Genomic DNA, 20,147 nt, shown 5'->3' with positions numbered 1-20,147 from the left:
CTGTGTTTGTGTGACTGCATTACACTCCCACTGCTGTGGAACCTGAACAATAACCAGAACAAAGTCTGAAATAAAAACTGCCAAGCAGCTGCACCACTGAGTCACACTTTATTTTCTAAGCTTGAGAAAAGGTTTCGTTTCTGATCTGCGACAAACGTCTGCACTCTGCTGTCACACTCATACTGAGTGATGTTCCGGCCTATATGTCACTGAAATGCTACAAACCAGGAAACAGGATGTTGTTCTGCCTCAGTAAAGAGAGACGCACAGACAATCAGACTGAGTTCAGACCAAACTAGGAGCTTCCTCTGAGTGAGTCCAGCTACAGGAGAGAAAAGTGGAAAACTCCAACACTGCTGCTTCAAGCTGCTGACGCTCCACACACTGAATGTGAGTTTGAGCAAAACATGACTCAAAGCAAGTTTCAGTGAAGATCGTAGAGGAGGGAGGGGAGCCAGGACTGACTGTACTTCCTGTCTGCTGTTTTCAGCTTCACTCACAGACTCAATGGCTTCCAGATCAGAGGAGGATCTCTGCTGTCCGGTCTGTCAGGAGGTCTTCACAGATCCTGTTATTCTGTCATGTAGCCACAGCTTCTGTAAAGACTGTCTGAAGAGACGGTGGAGAGAGAGAACAACACACGAGTGTCCAGTTTGTAAGAGAAGATCTTCAAGGTCAAAACCACCTTCAAACCTGGCTTTAAAGAACCTGTGTGAGTCGTTCTTACAGGAGAGAGATCAGAGAGCTTCAGAGGCTCTCTGCAGTCTGCACTCTGAGAAACTCAAACTCTTCTGTCTGGACCATCAGCAGCCAGTGTGTGTCATCTGCAGAGACTCAGAAAAACACACCAATCACAGATTCAGACCCATTGATGAAGCTGCACAACAACACAAGAAGGAACTTCAGGAAACTCTGGAGCCCTTAAAGAAGAAGTTAAAGGTTTGTGAAGAAGTTCAAGTGAAGTTTGATCAAACAGCAGAACACATTAAGGTCCAGGCCCGACACACAGAGAGGCAGATTAAGGAGCAGTTTAAGAAGCTTCACCAGTTTCTAGCAGAGGAAGAGGAGGCCAGGCTGGCTGCACTGAGGGAGGAAGAGGAGCAGAAGAGTGGGATGATGAAGGAGAAGATGGAGGCTCTGAGCAGAGAGATAGCAGCTCTTTCAGACACAGTCAGAGCCACAGAGGAGGAGCTGACCGCTGAAGACATCTCATTCCTGCACAACTACAAGGCTGCAGTGGAAAGAGTCCAGCGCTGCCCCCTGCTGGATGATCCACAGCTGCCCTCAGGAGCTCTGATAGACCAGGCCAAACACCTGGGCAACCTGACCTTCAACATCTGGAACAACATGAAGGACATGGTCTCCTACACTCCTCTCATTCTGGACCCAAACACTGCTCATCCAAAACTCATCCTGTCTGAAGATCTGACCAGTGTGAGACGAGGAGATGAACAGCAGCTTCCTGATACTCCAGAGAGGTTTGATTATTCCTGCTCTGTCCTGGGCTCTGAGGGCTTTAACTCAGGGACTCACAGCTGGGATGTTGATTTTGGAGACAGTACATGGTGGGCACTGGGTGTGTTAGCAGAGTCTGTGCAGAGGAAGGGATACATTGAGTCTGGATTGTGGAGATTATGGTTTTCTACAGGTAAATACTCAGCACACTCACCATCAGCTAAAACTGATCTCTCAGTAGAGAAGAAGCTCCAGAGGATCAGAGTGAATCTGGACTGGAACAGAGGAAAGCTGTCGTTCTCTGATCCTGATACTAACACACACATACACACCTTCACACACACTTTCACTCACAGGATGTTTCCATACATTAACAGTGGTGGTAAAGTGAAGGTGTTGCCAGTGAAGGTGTCAGTGGAGCAGATGAGTTTCAGTTTCTGCTGTCCACCTTTTCACATGGAAAATTCTTTCATGTTTCCTTACTGAATGACTCCCCAAACTAGATTTGAAATTCTATCAAGCCTCTAATCATTACAAGTGATTCATGTTTCTATTTGATGTGTGTAAATGGTTGTCTTCTTGTCTGTTTATAACAACAATAAATATATTGTTGAAACAATGATTCATGTTTAACTCCATATATGAAATGTTTCTGATATATGAATTCTGTTTGATTAAAGACTTTCTTCATGACACAAATGAGATTTCAGTGTATTAATAGAACTAAATAAGCTCAGAGTTGAAAGGCTGGAGTATTATGTACGTGCTTCACTGTCAGTATCTTCAGGGGATTCAAAGGAAACATCAAACTGCTGTAATGAGATAAACTAGTTGGGCTGAACACACTTATCTGTAGTTTGTCTCCATCCAGGATCATCAGAATATAATGAACATGTGTGAAGAGCCAAGAAATGCTGCTGTTTGTCGATTCGTTTCATTTATCTAAACTTTCAGCCACTAATTTTGCAGATTAAACAAACACAGTTTCATTTAGTATGAAGAAATCCTCATTTTTAATAATAATAATAATAATAATAATAATGATGATAACAGTTTTATAAAGCACTTTCAATGTTGCAGTAGTAGTAAGCAATAAGGTCGCTTACTACTACAGAAGGTAGAGCGGGTCATCTTCGAGTCCGAAGGTTGGTGGTTCGAGCTCTGGCTACTCCAACCTGCATGACAAATATCCTTGCTTAAGACACTGACCTCATTAGAGTGTGAATGCTACACAGAAAGCATTTAAACAAAGAATAAAAGTGAACAAGGTATGTTATATAAAATGTTGTAAAGGCTCAGATAGAAAAGAACCAGCCAAGTTAAAACATTCATAAGTAACAACCTGAGTAGAAGGTGGAGAAGTAACAGCTGTGGTTTTCAAAAGATGTTTATTTCCTGGCTTCACAGAAGAAAAAGGCTATGCAGCTGAATCTTGGACCTTTAAATCTAATAGTGTCATAGTCTTGGCTGGCCTGGAGTGTTTTTCCTTCTTTCTGTTTCTCTCCACCTCTTCACTCTTTCTATCTTTTTACTCTCAGGTGAAGTTGTGAACCATCTTTCCCTTGTTGGTCACACAAGGCTCATACAAGCTAGGTCCCTAACTTTTGGTAGCTGGTAGAAGTTGTGGTATATCAGTGGTTAGAAATACTATTATTACTTTAGGGTTAGTTTAACACAAAGTCAGGACTGACCCGGGACCATTGCTCTGAGTCACACTATGCAGGATAAAGGCCCTTTCACAGCGGACGTAGCATGCACTGCGCTCACCGCTAACTAAGAGCTGAGGATCCAAGATTTGTAGTGCTGGCTACGCTCTATGCTCTGTTGTTTCTTTGTGTGGCAGCTCTGCGTGTACTAGATGCGCCTGCATCTTGTTTTTGGAGTTTTAAATTTGGGATTGACATGAACAATCAGCTGAAAGGAAGAAAAAAATTGGGTAAAAAAACAAAACACAAAAAACAATTGGCAAGTTGAAACTCACACACAGCCAGGCAACTTGAGTGCGGAGTTTTACACGTAGGGTTTTGCTTTATATATTTAATCAGGCCTTAAGAAAAAAGTAACTTCTTTTTATCTATAGATGCACAAACATAAAACTTTCAGACATTTTGGTTCACAACTACGCATTTGATTTACAAGTACAAAATATTTTTTACCATTACTTTTATATGTTTAAGTATATAGTGTGGATGATATCATATGGCCTTGAGGCAATCAGATGTAAAACAGTATTTACGATTGTTTTAAGTTCAAAGCAAATATGTGGTTCATTTTTTTGTTACAGAAGCAGGGATTTTTTTGTCCTGCATGTGGAGAAATCTGCCGTTAAATCAGAACACATGAACACATCTGTACAGGACAGGCTGCCTTCAAACCCATATTACTGTGTATCATGTGTCACTGTGTACAGCACTTTATGACTGACTGTCTACGAAAACACTTTGCATGTTCTCCCTGGTTCCTCTGGTACTCCAAAGACTTGCACTTAGTGGGGATACGTTAACTGATTAATCTACATTGCCCATAGGCGTGAATGCAGGAGTAAATGTGAGTACGCAACGTTGTCTGACTCTGTGTTAGTATTAACCCCGATTCGTTTGTCCCCATGAAAGAACAGAGAAAACCGACTCATAGTGTGTTAAAACATTTATATTTCGTTTTTTTTCAATTGTCTTCCAGAAGAGAGAGACCCCTGCACAGCCCAAATGCCAGTTGCAGGATCTCTAAAATTACAAGCTCAACATGTGTCTTATATGGTGTTATTTCGGTACTTTACACGTCACACAGTTTCGATACCAACATTCCTTATATGACAAAGTTCCTCTTTTCAGTGTCTTATCTATTAATATGCCTGTGCACTAAAAATTCCTGTGCAGCTTGCAATAACTTCCCCTTTCTAAGGTCTGTTGCCAGGGCAAGCTGTCTGAACTTAGTTTCACTCTGTCTGTTGCTCATACTCTACAAAAAACATGCAGTTTCCTGTCAGCCTGTGACCTAGTCTCAAAGCTGGCCTTCTTTTATACATAAAACAATCTAATGAGCAGATATGCATTAAAAATATCTCTCTATTTCTTAACATTAGCAACAGACTGGCGACCTGTCCAGGGTGTACCACGCCTCTCGCCCTATGACAGCTGGGATAGGCTACAGCGACTTCCACTACCCTGAAGAGGATAAGAGGAAGCAAACAGATGGATGGATGGAACATATTTATTTAGTATTTTTTGTATTTTTTGTCTTTTAACTTTGACTTAGTCTCAGTATATGTACTGGGTGGCTGTAGCTCAGGCGGTAGAGCAGGTCATCTACTGATCGGAAGGTTGGTGGTTCGATTCCTGGCTTCCCCTAGCCAAATATCCTTGGGCAAGATACTAACCCCAAATTGCTCTCTGATGCATCCATTGGAGTGTGAGTGTGTGTGAATGTTACCTAGAAAGCACCTAGAAAAATGTGCTTGTGTGAATGCACAAGTTGTGTAAAGCGCTTTGAGTGCTAAGAAGATAGAAAAGCACTATATAAGAACCAGTCCATTTACCATAATAAGCTGATGACGTAAATCTCTTATAAACTACATTGTAAGTTAAAATACAGGACAATGATAAATAAGCTTTCTAACATTCACACTCTGACCCTTCTCCACTTGTTTCTACTAACAACTATGTCTGTTCCAAGAACCGCATCTGAGCTTATTTGCTTTTTTGTTTTTATCTACTCCTGCTTGATTTTCCTAATGATTTGCATGTTGGTGAAGCAGAATAATCTTTGTGTAACCTTGTTTATGTTTCTTTAAGCATCAAGGCATGTCATTTACTGAATTCCTGGTTTTAAAGATGCATTGGTATGGTCACATGGCCAAAAATACCATTATATTTCATTTTAGGAGTGACAGCACTTCGAGAATGATGTTTTGTTTTATTGTCAAAAAACTCTTGAAACATGAGCATTATAAAATGCTTGTTGGTCAATATATCACAGTTAAATGTTAAATAAAAGTTTAACACTTTGGTGCCACTGTCCAACCCTTTAATGACTGTATAAACTCAGTAGCCTGAGAAAACCTCAAAGGTTTTATAGAACAAATCTAACTAGTCCACTTGTTACTTTTTTGAAAATTACTAAAAGGCCAACTTGGAGATATCAAATATTTTCATTTACAATACTGAGTCTGAAGCAAAATGAAACATTTTCATGTTCAGCAATTTTTGTAAGATCTCCAATTAGAGAATGTAAGGTGATGATCAGTAAACTGGTTTTGCCTTTGATCAAAGCCCAGAACATACAATAATAGTTGTAATAAAAGTGTGTTTCTACAGAGAGGTCACTCCCTTCTGGTTTCCTCATTTGACAGTAAAATATATGAAAAGAACAAAGAAAGACCTTCTTAAAAGTTAGTAAGCTTCAGTCAAAAGAGGAGAAGATAAGCTGTCAGGTAGGATATGCATCATCAATTCTAAACTTATATTCTTGTATATGTTTATATTCTAAAGATTATTCTAGAGGTTGTAAATTATTATTGTTATTTAAACCATTTTTAAAAGACGCAACAGATTTTAAATATTCAAAATGTATTGTATTTTTTATATGTATATAAACTATATACTAAGAAACTTAGACTGGAGATAAGAAACCTTAAATAAACTTCTTCAATAATAATTATGGTACAATAAGAATATGATGATTATTTCTGTTATACAGAAGCAAAGAATGGAAGAAATCTGTTTACTGCTCATCCTGCTGCTCTCAGGTCAGTAATATTAATGTCTTAAACATTTGAAATATATTCTATAAACACACAGAGACTGACTGATGTCATTCAGTAATCAGATTACATTTACAGTCTTTAAACAATGCATGTATTAACACATCAACTGCACTGTAAACCCGAATGTTCAAAGTAATTAAATAGATTAAGTAGTGTATACTCAAAGTCTTTAAAAAGTTCTGTTAACTTAAATATGTCAAGTTCGTGTAACATGTTCTTCTTTTTGAGTAAATGAAACTAATAATTTTTGATTGAATTGAACTATTTCTATATTAAGTAAGCATCACTTAAAATCATAACTTAAGCACAACGTAACACAGTTAAGTTAGGACATATAAGAATGGTAAAGTCCTGTTATTTTTGTTGTTTCAAGTAGGTAGGATTTAATAATAAACTTAATTTATGTAGCACATGCTAAAATACAATAAAATCTCAAAGTGTTTCACCAAATAAGTAAAATCAAATTGTCTTAAATGCATTAGTGGAAGAAAAAATGTATTTATTTTAATATTCATTGTCTTATCAATGTATCCTATATGTATTTTTTTAATTTTTTCCGTAAGTGTTAAGCAGCTGCAGGAATCAATTTTTATTCCGAGTTAATCTCTGATTCACCCTCCGAAGCGGAAGGCGGCGCTAATGAGCATTATACACTGATCGTTTACCGCTATTTTGAAAAAAATACGAAACACAGAAGAAGTAAAGGTATATGGGCGGGAAACAGCACTAAAGAGGCAACACGGACGACTGGAGAAAGTTGGACCTAACGGCAGCAACTACCATCACTGGACTTACAGTAAGTTTTCAATGTTGATATTAGTTTATTGTTAAAATACGAATATTTAGTTGTATTTTGGGTGCGTGTCGAAAAGAATAGCAGAAATGTCGGGTCCGTGTTTTTTATGTGCTTTGCTGCTCTCCCCGAAGGAAACTTTGCGCTTGCAGAGCTAGCATTAAGTTGTTGTAATGAGGGTCGCAGGCTGTTTAAAAAGTTAGATACTACTTGTTCTAGAGGTGGCGCCCGATCGCCTAGTCTGAAACAAAGTGTTTTAATCTCTCTAAATTTTGAAACCCCCTCTCATGACTCAGAATAGTTGGGTCCAAACAAGCCCGTTGTCCCTGCAGTTACACAGCGGAGATACCTGTCTGCAGTGAGAGTGCTTTCAAGCCGTTTTCTTGTTAGAAACACTATATTTTAAACTATATGTGCGAATAAGTGGTGCAGGTGTATTAGGCGTTTGAGCGACGGTCTCGATAGGTGTTTTTTATATATATCAGTCACTTTACGCCGTAGAATGATCGGGAAACTCATCCTTCTAATACACCTGCTCTGACGAGCCACGTTGTTCACAAGTTAGAGGGCCAGTGAAAGAGCACGGCGCACGCATCGTCTCCTCTCACTTTGCCTAATTAGTGGAATCACTTGTCAATCAACTTCTGCCAGCCAATTGGCACTCTTGGATCACTAAGGTCCTAAAAAACAAACCTGTCAATCAAAACAACCAGACTCATTCGGAGAGAGAAGCAGTGATGAGGAGCCTGACATTTTTGACATTAACAGTGTATGCACATTAAATAATTTCAAATAACATATGTTTGGGGGAACCTCTCGTCAGTAAGGCTTTAGTTTGTAGAAATGGCGTTGTTGTTGATTTAACCATGCGGTTAAAGTTCAAGTGCTGCTGCTTGTCTTCAGTATTGTAATATTTGCTCGATGGCTTTAGTATCTTGACTAGAGATGCAGTCACACTTTGGGGATTAAATGAAAAGATCATTAACAGGGAAAAATTATAAATGGAAGTATTTATAATTTGTCACCGTTTGGATGGTTTTTAATTGTTCATCAGTTTATGCCTTTGGATCTCTCTGTTCCAGCTTCAAGAATTAAGACAGAGTCAAGGAAGAGAACTGGGGATGTGATAAAGATACCAGGTAATTCATTTTGTTTGTGAATTCTTCTACCAATCACCGCTCTCGCTCTCTCTCGAGTTGTCTTAAAAATAAGTTAAACTAACTAGTAAATCAACTTTACTTATGCTATTTTCCACCTATAGATTCTTATATAAAACAAATTGTTTTGAGGAAAACAGGTTGCCATTTTAAAGCAGTGTTAGCTGTAGTCCATGACCATGTCTTTGTGAGCTAATAGTAATTCACTCATTGTTATTATTTATCACTTATTAATATAACTTAACTGTTATATTAAGTTGTAAGAGGAGTTCTGTTTTGTTTCCAACATGATCTGGCAGTGTAAGTTGTGCGCAGCTTCCTTCACCTCCAGAATACAGTTATTTAGACACTACAGGCTGCAGCACAGCCACTATTCCCGAATCAGCCCTCTTCCATGCCTCTACACTGATTGCATTTGTACATTTCAGACACTTAATGCACTGAGTACTCATTTGTCAAGATATCATACAGCACAACTTAGCAGTTGTGCAGAGCAGAGTCAAAGGCCTGTGTTATTTAAATGCCCTTTATGCACATTTCAGCAACCCTTTTCTGAAGCAGGCCTTTTCAGTCATCTCAGAAAGCATTTGAAAAATCATGAAACAGTGACATGTCCATATAAGGATTGTAGGTATAGCACAAATGATGGGCAATTATAGGATCAAGATGAGACGGGCTGGATGTCAGGAGGTCACTGTTAATGCTGGAAAAAGAAGTAGAAGTAATCCTGATAATGAACCTTCACATTCCAACATTAACAGACCCAAGCGAGCAGAAGTCAACTTCCTACCAAACTTTCCCCAAGGAAAGGATCCTTCAAGCCTTGACCAGTTGAGGCAAGCAATTGTTGAAGAAGTCAAGAAGGCTGAGAAGAACCTGCCCCTCATTAGAAAGTTGATGGAGACCACATTTCCCCTGCGCAGACAAACCATAGTGATGTCCTGCCCACCAGTGAAGGAGCTCTTGGACCTCTGGCCTGCTCTAAAAATGGAGTCTGAGGTAATATGGATCAGCTCTCTTTAAAATGAAAATTGTAATTCTTACTCATGTGGCAGCTTTTTGCTTTTTGCTGCTTTATAAAGGTGTGCGAGATTCTTCATATTGAACTGTATTGTCCTTCTGCTGTAGTTGTATGCAGAGTTTCAGCGACATCTTCCTCGACTGATGACCTTATTCAGACAGAAGGCATCAAAAACTGGGAAGACAGCAGATGCCCTGGCTGAAATTCTAAGAATTCACGATGAACAGGTAATAATAGATTGTTACACATTTCATAGGTTGAACCAGTGGAACATTGGACAGGTTCAATGATTTAAATGAGCTTTTTGAATTTTGCTATTAGTCCACTTTGTGTTTGCTATTTGTCTGACTGTATTAAAGATGTGAACAGGTTATTTGTGGACATATGTTCTGATTTGACTGTTGTTGTTGTTGTTCAGTAAACTCACCAGTATATACAATTCTGTTTTTATCTGGCAATAGGAAATCCATGATATCCACACCAAGCGCACTACCGTTCTCCACGCCCTTCCTGTCTATCTGCGTGAGGATGTCTCTGGATTTTTCAGAACCTGCACTGTGAGTGTCCTTAAGTATCTAACAGATACTACTGTGTATATAAACAGTGCATCAAAGTACAAACATGTATTTTGATGCACTGTTTGGACTTACCTTTGTTTAGTCTACCCATATGGTTTCCATGTATGGTCTTTTCTGTCTCCTCACTACGAATGAACTGAATTGGTGTTTTGTTGAAAGTGATAAGATGTTTAATAAAACATTTTCCTGTGTATTTCCTTTAGCTTAGTTTCAGTCTATCTCACACCACTTGATTCTCTGGTGAATTAGCTGATTTATGTGTGCAGAACATGGATCTTCTGTTTTTCACCTCTTACAGTGAGACCCAGGTCTCCCTTGTAAAAGAGGTATTGGATCTCAACGGGAGTTGGTAAAATGAGAAATTATATGTCGTCTGTTGTATTTCTTGGGTTAGATTGTGATTAGTATCTCTTTTTCATTCATTCAGGATGAATCTGATGAGTTGGAGCTTGATGGTGTTGAAGTGGCCCTCTTCACTGTCATCAGTGACCATGACACGACAAGTCCAGTTCACTACCAACCTGTGAAAATCTCTGTCGTCATTGAAAGTGATGCCGTGGTCAGTCTCCCAGATTTGGTGAAGCCTTCCTGGTAATGTTTGGACTGATCTATGCACTTCACCTCAGCTACCCCAAAGCCCTGACCAACACTTTAGAATTTACTCAAAAGATTTTACTTGGTCTAGAAAGTGGTAAACTGTCACCCAGGTTACAGACCCTCAAGAATGACTTGGTTATGTAGGAACTCATCTGAAAGAAGGATGCAGGGTAAAGCATTATAAAAGGCTAGTTCAAAGTTCTCTCCTTTTATCTAAATAATGCCTCAAAACGTTATTGCATTACTCGACAGGTGTTCAGCCAATAGGTCCAAACTATATAACGTGCCTTTGTTCTCATTAACATAATGCAAAGCAACACTAATTTTTTGTATGTTTTAATGTTTTTCGTAATACTATTTCTAAAACATTGTGGGCTGCATAAGATGACCTAAATTTCACTGTTTGATACTGGTTAATGTAAAACAAATAGCATTGTAATTCACTCAAATTGCTGCCCTGTTGCCTTATTCAGATATTAGCCAGAGAGCCAAAGGCACATTTTGATATTATTTATTATTATTTGGCATTATTTTTTATTACTCTGACAGTTTTCCTGACTAAACAATTTTTGGTCTACTTATTTTAATTCATAAATGTTTTTGTTAATTATTTTTAATTTATTTAATTAAAAAAAATGTATTTAATTTCAACATAATGTGCTAAAAGGGAGCAGGCAAGATACTGTTCAATGGCAGATGTTTATGACTTTTCCATATTAAGTTACCGATACTCATTTTAATTGAGGCAATCAATTGCCTCAAAAATTTTAAGTTTTGGGTCACGTGTTTTTAAGTATCAAGTAGTCAAATATGTTGACTAACGTGTACTTAAAATAATGACAACACAAACTAATAAACATCTGAGTTTTGTTAACATAAAAATGTTGTGGTTGTGTACTTATTTTTTATAAGTTCTGTGAACTTATTCCTTTGAATTTGTAAACTTGAAACTGTAAGTCATATTAACTGCACATATTTGAGTTGACCGTTCTTAAAAGATACAAGTAACATGTAATCCAAACTTTTATGTTCTGGAAAAATTTGACTTTTAAGTTGATCAACTCAAAAAAATTGAGGCAATCGATTGCCTCAATTTTTTTGAGTTCTGGTAACTTATTCGGGTTTACAGTGTACAAGAACAGAGAGACAGTCTTTACCTATTCATACCACAATACCGGCATTCATTTTAAAAGATGTTACTTAAAAAAAATTAAAATTAGATTTGTTGAATAACTTTTAATTTTGTATCCGTTTTGGCTACACTCTAAAATCTAAACCTGATATTTACTTAAAATTTTTGAGGCAACACTTTTACACTTAAAAATATTGAGTAGACTGGAAACCACTCAAATCTGTTCAATATACTTGATCAATTGAATAACTAAAGCTTAAACATATTAAGTTGAAATTAATAATTGTAGTTGTTACACAAACATGAAAAAATTGAGTAAATGACACTGACATGGTTGGTCAATGCAACTGAAATATAGATGGTCAGTTAATCCAAAATTTTGTTCCATTTCCTTAATATTTTAAACTGAACATAATCAAAATTGTAGTTAATATTAAATGACCTGTATTTGTATAGCGCTTTACTTAGTCCCTATGGACCCCAAAGCGCTTTACACTACATTCAGTCATTCAGTTGTAGTTGCTGAAAATAAATAATATTGATTTGAATAATTTATGATTTTAGTACAAGCTACTGATGAGTATAGATACTTATTTCTCAAATATTTTGATTCAATTTTAAACAAAAATATTAAGTACATGCAGCGAAGGTATTCTGTGAACCACATACTGAATTTTAAATGTAAATAAATACCTTAATTTAACACAAACACATATGTTAACATTTTAGACATTTATTTCCATTTATCAAACTCAAATAATTACTAAAAGAATATTCATAGATTTTATCAGGCTCATCTAACCAATATTTATAGTGATATTTACTAACCCTCTGTATTACTTTTTAGACTGATGCACCATAATTCCACAGTTTTAAGAATAAATGAGATATTTTTTTCCCTCGACTTCTTTTCATCCTTATTCTTATTATTACTGTTATTAACAACAAGCCAGTGTATTACTAGTGTCGGTCCCAAGCCCAGATAAAATGGTGAGAGTTGCATAAAGAATGGTACCTGAAATCAAATCATTGCCAAATCAAATATGTGGATAAGAATTACATTTCCATATCAAATCGTTAGTTGCCTGAGTTAACACTTTCTAACATCAGTGCTGTTGATAAGCTGGGTAACATTACAACCTGCTGGGCTTAGACAAAGAAGGAGGAGAGGGGAAGAGGAGAGGTAGTATGGTGCACTATTTCTCTTTACTACTGTAAAGGGAATGAACTGGATGATGTGTTGCAGAGAATGAAGGTACATCCATTGGTACTGGTATTAAATTAATTAAGTGATGTTAAAAAAAACAGTCTTGCAAACCTAAAGAGCTTAAGGTAATCTAATATGTTATTTTAAACTCATTATTTTTGATCAACTTTAACTATTTTGCACCTTAAGTGACTGCTACTTAAACCTTCATTTAATTTTACTTATTTATATCAAATATATGTCTTTATATAGATCATCTTTGGAAGGTTTTTCATGTGTGGGATCAATTTGACCACAAACATAAAAGACTTTTGTCTTTCTGAGAAGTGAACGTAAAATGCCCTTGACTTTTATCAGTTGCTCACAGTGTCAGGGGCTGGGTCTGTGACCAGTGTTGGGCAAGTTACTTTCAAAAAGTAATTAATTATAGTTACTAGTTACTTCTTCAAAAAAGTAGCTGAGTTAGTAACTGAGTTACAATATTCTAAAAGTAATTAATTACTTGAAAAGTAACTATTGCGTTACTTTAAAAAAAACGTTTAACCCTCTGGGGTCCAGGGTATAATTGGCCATTTTTACCTTTAAAAACTATTTGCTTTGCCTTGTTTGGTATCATCCAAACAAGGCAAACAAAGTTATTTGCATCCATTTACCTTTTACCCTTTTTTTAAATAACCATTTCAAACTATTTACAGAACAATCAGCTGTTCTTCAATAAGATGCCACACAAATTATTTGTGTCACTCCAAAAAAATCATTTGTGTCCACTATAAAGGAGAACATCACAGCCTGATACCTGCAGGTCTGACAGCAGCAGGTGTATCACTCCTGTTTCTACCTGGAGACAGCAGTCGCCTCATTGTTCTGACACACAACACAAAACTATCCACAACACTACACACTAACTACACAAGACAACACATGAACTACACACTCCAAACACGCTAAACATCACAAATCTCACATCTCAAAACTCGCTCTCTCTCTCTCTCTCTCAAGGGTTATAAGCAGAGAGTGCTTGCTAGCGCTGTCCTTACGTGACGAAACTATTGAGGAAAAACGCCGTGTATATATTGGCCTATCAACACAATTTAAAAACTGGTATATATCACCTTGTTGCTTTGTCTTTAATGTGATGACTTACCATGAATTTATTATTCTTCCTCAGTCAAACAGCAGCACTCATGCAATTGTTTTACCCCCTTATGGCTCCAGGTGTCATGCTAGACAGTCCGCGGGAGCGCGCAGCTCCTTAAAGCTGTAGCGTCCAGATTACTTACTTAGTCAGCTACTTTCGTGCAACTGATATAAAATGCGGTAAGCTGAACACAGCTTCAACCGTCTGTTTGTTGAAAAATAGTAACGGACCGTGTTTCCTTGTTAGTAACTGTAACGACGTTGTAACAATAGGAATAGTAATTAGTTAGATTACTCGTTACTGAAAAAAGTAACGCCGTTAGTAACGCCGTTATTCCCATCACTGTCTGTGACCAGTGTTGGGACTAACGCGTTATTAAGTAACGCGTTACAGTAACTACGTTATTATTGTGGTAACGAGCACGGTAACTAGTTATTATGCCAAAACCAGGAACGCGTTACTCGTTACTGGGATTTAGATAGGCTCGTTACTCGTTACTTCGTGTGGTGGATATCGCGGAGCTTCCACAGATTCAATAACATTAGCAAGTGGTGGAGGCCAGCAGGTGGATGAAGGAAAAGGGAGGCAAGAGGAGAGACCCGAAGCGGCCACCGGTCCGCGTGTCAGGTGAACTGAACTTCAGGTAAGAAGTTATGACCTGCAGTCTATCGGAGTCAGATATAATCCAAGTTTAGGTGGAGTTTATTTTCGGTATGCTGACATTTTCGTACTGCGTGCTAGCTAGCATGACGGAGTTTCTACTGTATACAGCTGTGTGGGTGCTATGTTACTGATGTTGAACTTTATTTTGTTCATACGGTTAATTATTAGAGTTGCCAACCGTCCTGTAAAAAACAGAATCGTCTGGTATTCAGAGAAAATATTACGCGTTTCGTACTGAGGTGAAAAGGTACACAGTTTGTCCCGGACTTCAGCTACAATGAAAAAGACACAAAGCTGAAGCTGCACAGCTGCCTCTTCTTCTCTCATTCTCTCCCCCTCCCTCTCCTGTTTCTACTTCAATCATGAAACTGATCAATGATCAGCTGATCGGCTTTTCTCTCTTGTTTATTTATCGCCCACTTTGCGCCAGAAAGAGGAAACCAGCGGATGTCACGTTAAACAACAGCAGCACGTTTAAGCTTGATCAGCTGTTGTTAGAATTTATTTAATATTAATTTCTAGTATCAGCTGATGTTTGCTGGAGCCACAGCTGTAAAGCTGCTGGTCATGATATCGGTTTGGTTATCTGGTGAGAGGGAAACATGCAGATGAAACCAGGAGATGTCCTTACTGAATCATCAGAGCTGAACAGGTGATGGAGAAACAGGTTTACCTTTTAGGTGACATGGATGAGTTGAAGGAAGTTATGAACTGTTTCTGAGAGACAAATAACACCAGGATCCTTTTCTATGTAGCTGACAGCTGGTAACTGTGCAGGGCGGGTCTAGCAAAGTGTTGCCAGGGGCCAGGTAGGGCATTAACAGGGAAAGGGGGGCACAAAGAAATACTTTTCTTTCTTATTCTCATTTAAAATGTCTCGCTTTTAAAAAAATAATTATCTGAGTCTTACAACAAACAATTGATAGATTGATACATATATACCATCAGAACAGTGTACATCACTGTCACAACAGTGTTTATTTTCATTCAAAGGCTTTATGATTTTTCCTATAATGGTGGGCGGTCTCTAGTCAAAATGCCCGGGGACGATTTTTTTTTTGTCCCAGTCCAGCCCTGTATGCAGCTCATCTGCAGTCTGGTGTTACCTACATCTTCCTATTCAGAAGGCAGAATTTCCAAGTTCTGAGTACAATCAAAAGCACCACGACTGCAGTTTTTGTGTTGGATGTAAAAAGCAGGCTAGAATCATGGCGGCGGTCAACGATGGTCCAGGCGTGGGATTTCTCTCGTGGAAATGTGCACATTATTTTTTCCTTTCTGTTGGTAGGTGGCACAGTGCACTTGTGGCAAGTAAGCAAGCTAGAAGACTGGCAATCTTGCTGGGTATCCAGTTACGGAAGCAACACATTAACAAGAGAATTCTGAGTAAAACCAAAGTTACTTTCCCTAGTAACTAGTTACTTTGAAAGTAATGAGTAACTTGAAGTAACTGAGTTAGTTTTTTAGAGAAGTCACTAGTAATGTAACTAAGTTACTAATTTAAAGTAACTTACCCAACACTGTCTGTGACACAGCAGTTTTGAGTTTGTTTTATACTTTTGATTTCTTATATTATATTTAAGGATCTTGATTTGGGATTATCAGTTATTCTATTTTAGGTTTTTGTATATGTCTCCTTTTGTGAGTCTGTTCTTGTCTTCTGTGTCAGTATGTCATGTATTCCTTGTCTGCGTGTTTCTAAGAGGTGCCATAAGGGACATTTTTTTACTACATTTTATTACTGAAACGCTCTCACACACACTACTGAAATGCTCTATAGCGAAGGAGAACAACATTAAGGCTATTTTTTGGTGGCATGAGAAACTCACTCAAGTTCTTTCTGACTAAGTCTAAGTCCTGACTAAAAGGTTATGGTTGAAGATGTCATGAATCGCTGTGTGCAGGCAAGAGGTGAAGACTCAACATGCAGGACTGGCAACACGGGAATGAACTCAAAAGGCCAGTTTATTGTAGACTCAGGAAAATGATGGAACTAATGATGAAGTAAACTAGACTGGGAATGTATAACCTAACGTTCCACAGAGAGCCACACAAACGATCACACAGCATGAGGGACGACGCGACACGGAACAGAGGGAGACTCTGACATAAATACACAGAGGCTAATGAGGGAAGTGGAAGCACACAAGGAACACAGCTGAGGACAATTACACTTGACAGGATGGGGAGGACACGAAACTATAAACACTGACACCAAGACATGGACCTTAAACGTAACACAGGAAGTACACACAGACAGCCCTGAGTGAGAGAGAACATAAAGAAATAGATGAAGGGAAGACGAAAGCACAGAACACAAAGGGTGGAAGCAAAGCACAATAACTCACATCACTATATAGACAGTCACACAGAGGGAGACACAGAAGGCAACAACACAGGGGGGAACAAACGGACAGAGAAGACTTAAACACAGAACAGAGGGCGCAGAGGCAGGAGATCAAAACCTAGGAAGCATAAAATAAATCACAAATGAACCTGACAAAATACAAAAATCACAAAGAACTGAAAACACTACGTCAGGAGACCCAGGATCCTGACAGAAGATGCAAAGTTGGGTTTTACTCTTCTGCTTGTTGGGAAATGAGCACGTTTGTAACTGTGGCCCCCAAACTCTGGAACTCCCTTCCTTTGAGCCTGAGATCTGTGGACTCACTGGTTTCATTTAAAAATACAGCTGAAAATCCATCTTTTTAAAATTGCTTTTGGTTGATTTCTCTTTTTATGTTTTAGCTTTTCTGTGAAGCACTTTGTGATTGTTGTCTTGAACGGTGCTATGTAAATAACATTTTACTTACTTACTTTACTATATTAGTTGTACATGGTTGCACTGCACACAATTGTTGCACTTTGACTATAGAGTAGAGAAAAGCAATAGAATTAAAAAATATAGCTCATTTGCCAGTAGGACTGTCTTTTATGTGTTATCATTCCCTCCATTTAGACTCAAAGAAGTTTGATGTCTGAAGTTGCACCGTGATGTGAAATACGAACTTCCCCCCAAATGGTTTGAACCAAGAAATGTGATGAACCAAATGTTATAAAAACTAAAAGGACAGAAATCAGTGTAAAAATGTAAGAAGTAAAAGTAAAATATTGTAACGATGGTTAAATGTTATTTTACAGTGACAGGTTGGTTATCTCTGCACGCTGTTGTTATTTCTTTAAGATACATATTTGGTTGTGCTGCAGGAAAAAGGGAGTTAATGTGTGCAGGAAGGGGAGGGGGGTCCTTGTTGTTGTGTGACTGTATGGGGCTGAAGTGAAGTGTTGTACAAGGGCACTCTTCCCTGAGTTAACGGCCCGTTTGCCTGTGTTACGGAATAAACGGACAAACTGATATCAAAACGTCTGGTTCTTGAGAACGTTAAAATATGTGAAATATCTACCTAACTAATATAACACATTATTTATACTTCTTTTCTTCCTGTCTCTGGTAAACCTCCATTTAGTACTATTTCTGGTAGTGAATGGTTTGAATTTTTCAGTCTTTTTCAGTGATTCGTCTAACAGCCCAGTTTCCACAATAAAAACTTTTTATTTTTCTCAGGAGGACTTTCCACTCTTCCTCCCCACTCCAGAGAATACCACTTTGTGAACCAGCTAATGACCTGGACCGAAGCTCAGAGTTACTGCAGAGAACACTTCACTGACTTGGTCACCATCTACAACAGCAACATCAACCAACTGCTTTTCTCAATTTCAACAAGGACCAATGCTTGGGCTTGAATAGGGCTCTATGATGATAGATACAGCTGGAAGTGGTCCATGGAGGGAAAACTTTTTTATGTTGGCAGTACACATGAATTTTTGATCTGGGCTAACGGCCAACCAGACTGTGTAAAAGCAAAGGAATACTGTGTGGCTCTTCAGGGACAAACACAGATGAATGATAGACCCTGTGGAGATTCTTACCCTTTCCTGTGTTACAATGGTAGGAAAAATGACTTGTTGCCATAGTTATCCCTACAATTTTATGAAATTCATAACGTGTTTCAAAATTCATCCTTTTTTTAATCTTTTACAGCCAAAAATACAAGTTATATCTTAGTGATGGAGAGCCGCTCCTGGTCAGCGGCTCAGTCGTACTGCAGGACATACCACACAGACCTGACCAGTATAAGAAGCAAAGAGGAGAAATCCAACATCACGCTCACTTTGAATGGATCAGGGGTTCAGTATGTGTGGATTGGTCTCTACAGGGATCCCTGGGCCTCCTGGTCTGACAACACAACCTCCACATTCACTAACTGGGAGCCTTCTGAGCCTAATAATGGAAATTCAGTTGAATACTGTGGAGCATTAAAATTAATGGCAGGGAAATGGGCTGATGGCAACTGTGGTGTCAGAGTCTATTTTTTCTGTTTCAAAGGTGAGGTCCAGAATGCAAACACTGTAAGATCCTGTCATCATGTAAAACACTAATGTTTGTGTTTTTATATGTGGTTCATTTTTAGCAGTGACAAAGCAAACAGTGGTGAAAATGAAGCTTCAGTCAGAGGCAGACATGCGCAGCACAGAGATCCAGCAGCAGGTTTCACAGCAGGTCAGCAGTTCAGTCACCAACACAAACTTGACACAAGTTCAAACTATGCTTCATGTTTTTCATCATCTGCACATTTTGTCCAGCTGTCAGGCCTCATGCTGTCAGAAGGACTGACAGACTTCAGGATTCGCTGGAGGAAAGTCCAGAGTTACCGTGACGACCAGTTGAAGAAGCAGGATGTGGACGGTGGCTGCAAAACTGAAGACTGACTGGACTGAACCACTTCATGTGTGAAGTTAATAACATGCTGTGCTGAGCTGTCTCATCCTTTAAATCTTTCAATATCTCAGAGTGTAAAGTTCCACCAACAGCTCATTTGTTCAGCTGCAGTTTGGTAGAAATTCTTTAATCAGAGGTCCACTCACTAGTTTTCCTGATAGGCTCTAGTCTCTTGTTTTGTTTTGCAGGGTGTTTTTCAACACTTTAGACTCTGTCCTTCTGTGGACGCCACTGCACAGACTTTGTCTCTGTACAGTTTATTAGGATCCATAGTTCTGTTTCATTGTGACAGCAACCTCTGCTGACTTACACAAATGGTAAAGAAGAAAGTGAGGAGAGCCAGAGATCTGATTGAGGAGGTCAGGGTGGACAAGAAAACATTGTGCTGTTTATGTCTTTTTTTTCACTTGTACTGTTTAATAACTGTATCTGCCATAAATGAGATTGAACAACTGATTGAAGAATTAACATTTAACAATGAGACTATAACAGTCCCAAACCTTATCTGATATGAAATTGAATCACTGCTTTCAAGGGAAAGTAGTTTCAAAGCATGCTGGATGTCCTCGTATTTGACACTTTAACTTAACTGTTACTGTGGAGAAGCAGATAAAGTCACAGTCACTCTAGTAAGCAGAGCAGGTGGTGGTTAAAGCTTGTGCTGGTGTTGCCATAGTTACAGTTGTGATCTTAGTTTTTGACTTGTATTTTCACCTGTGTTGACATGTTTGTCTGTTTTTATTTTTGTAGCTTTCAGCTTTCTTCATGTTACATTTGAAAGGGTTTTTATGTGTTCTGTGGTTTAATTCATGTTTTTGCGTACAAATAATCAACAACAATGCATTCATCTAGGGAGGTATA

General features: G+C 38.4%; 1 protein-coding gene across 1 annotated transcript; it reads left to right on the top strand.

The window, feature by feature from the left end:
• The first annotated feature begins 253 nt into the window (after positions 1-253).
• LOC120434595 (nuclear factor 7, brain-like) lies at positions 254-1,941 on the top strand. The gene is made up of 2 exons (XM_039602876.1): positions 254-390; positions 491-1,941. Exon 2 carries the CDS (start codon positions 508-510, stop codon positions 1,939-1,941), a length of 1,434 nt encoding a protein of 477 aa, XP_039458810.1. The 5' UTR covers positions 254-390; positions 491-507.
• Positions 1,942-20,147: the final 18,206 nt, after the last annotated feature.

The sequence above is a fragment of the Oreochromis aureus genome, linkage group 3 (assembly GCF_013358895.1).
Source record: "Oreochromis aureus strain Israel breed Guangdong linkage group 3, ZZ_aureus, whole genome shotgun sequence".
In the NCBI taxonomy this organism is placed as follows: Eukaryota; Metazoa; Chordata; class Actinopteri; order Cichliformes; family Cichlidae; genus Oreochromis; species Oreochromis aureus.
Note: the sequence above shows the minus strand (reverse complement) of the source record. Positions and strands in the feature narration are given on the sequence as shown.

Excerpts from the sequence above, each read along its gene's own strand:
- LOC120434595 (XM_039602876.1), top strand. The coding sequence starts at position 508 with ATGGCTTCCAGATCAGAGGAGGATCTCTGCTGTCCGGTCTGTCAGGAG.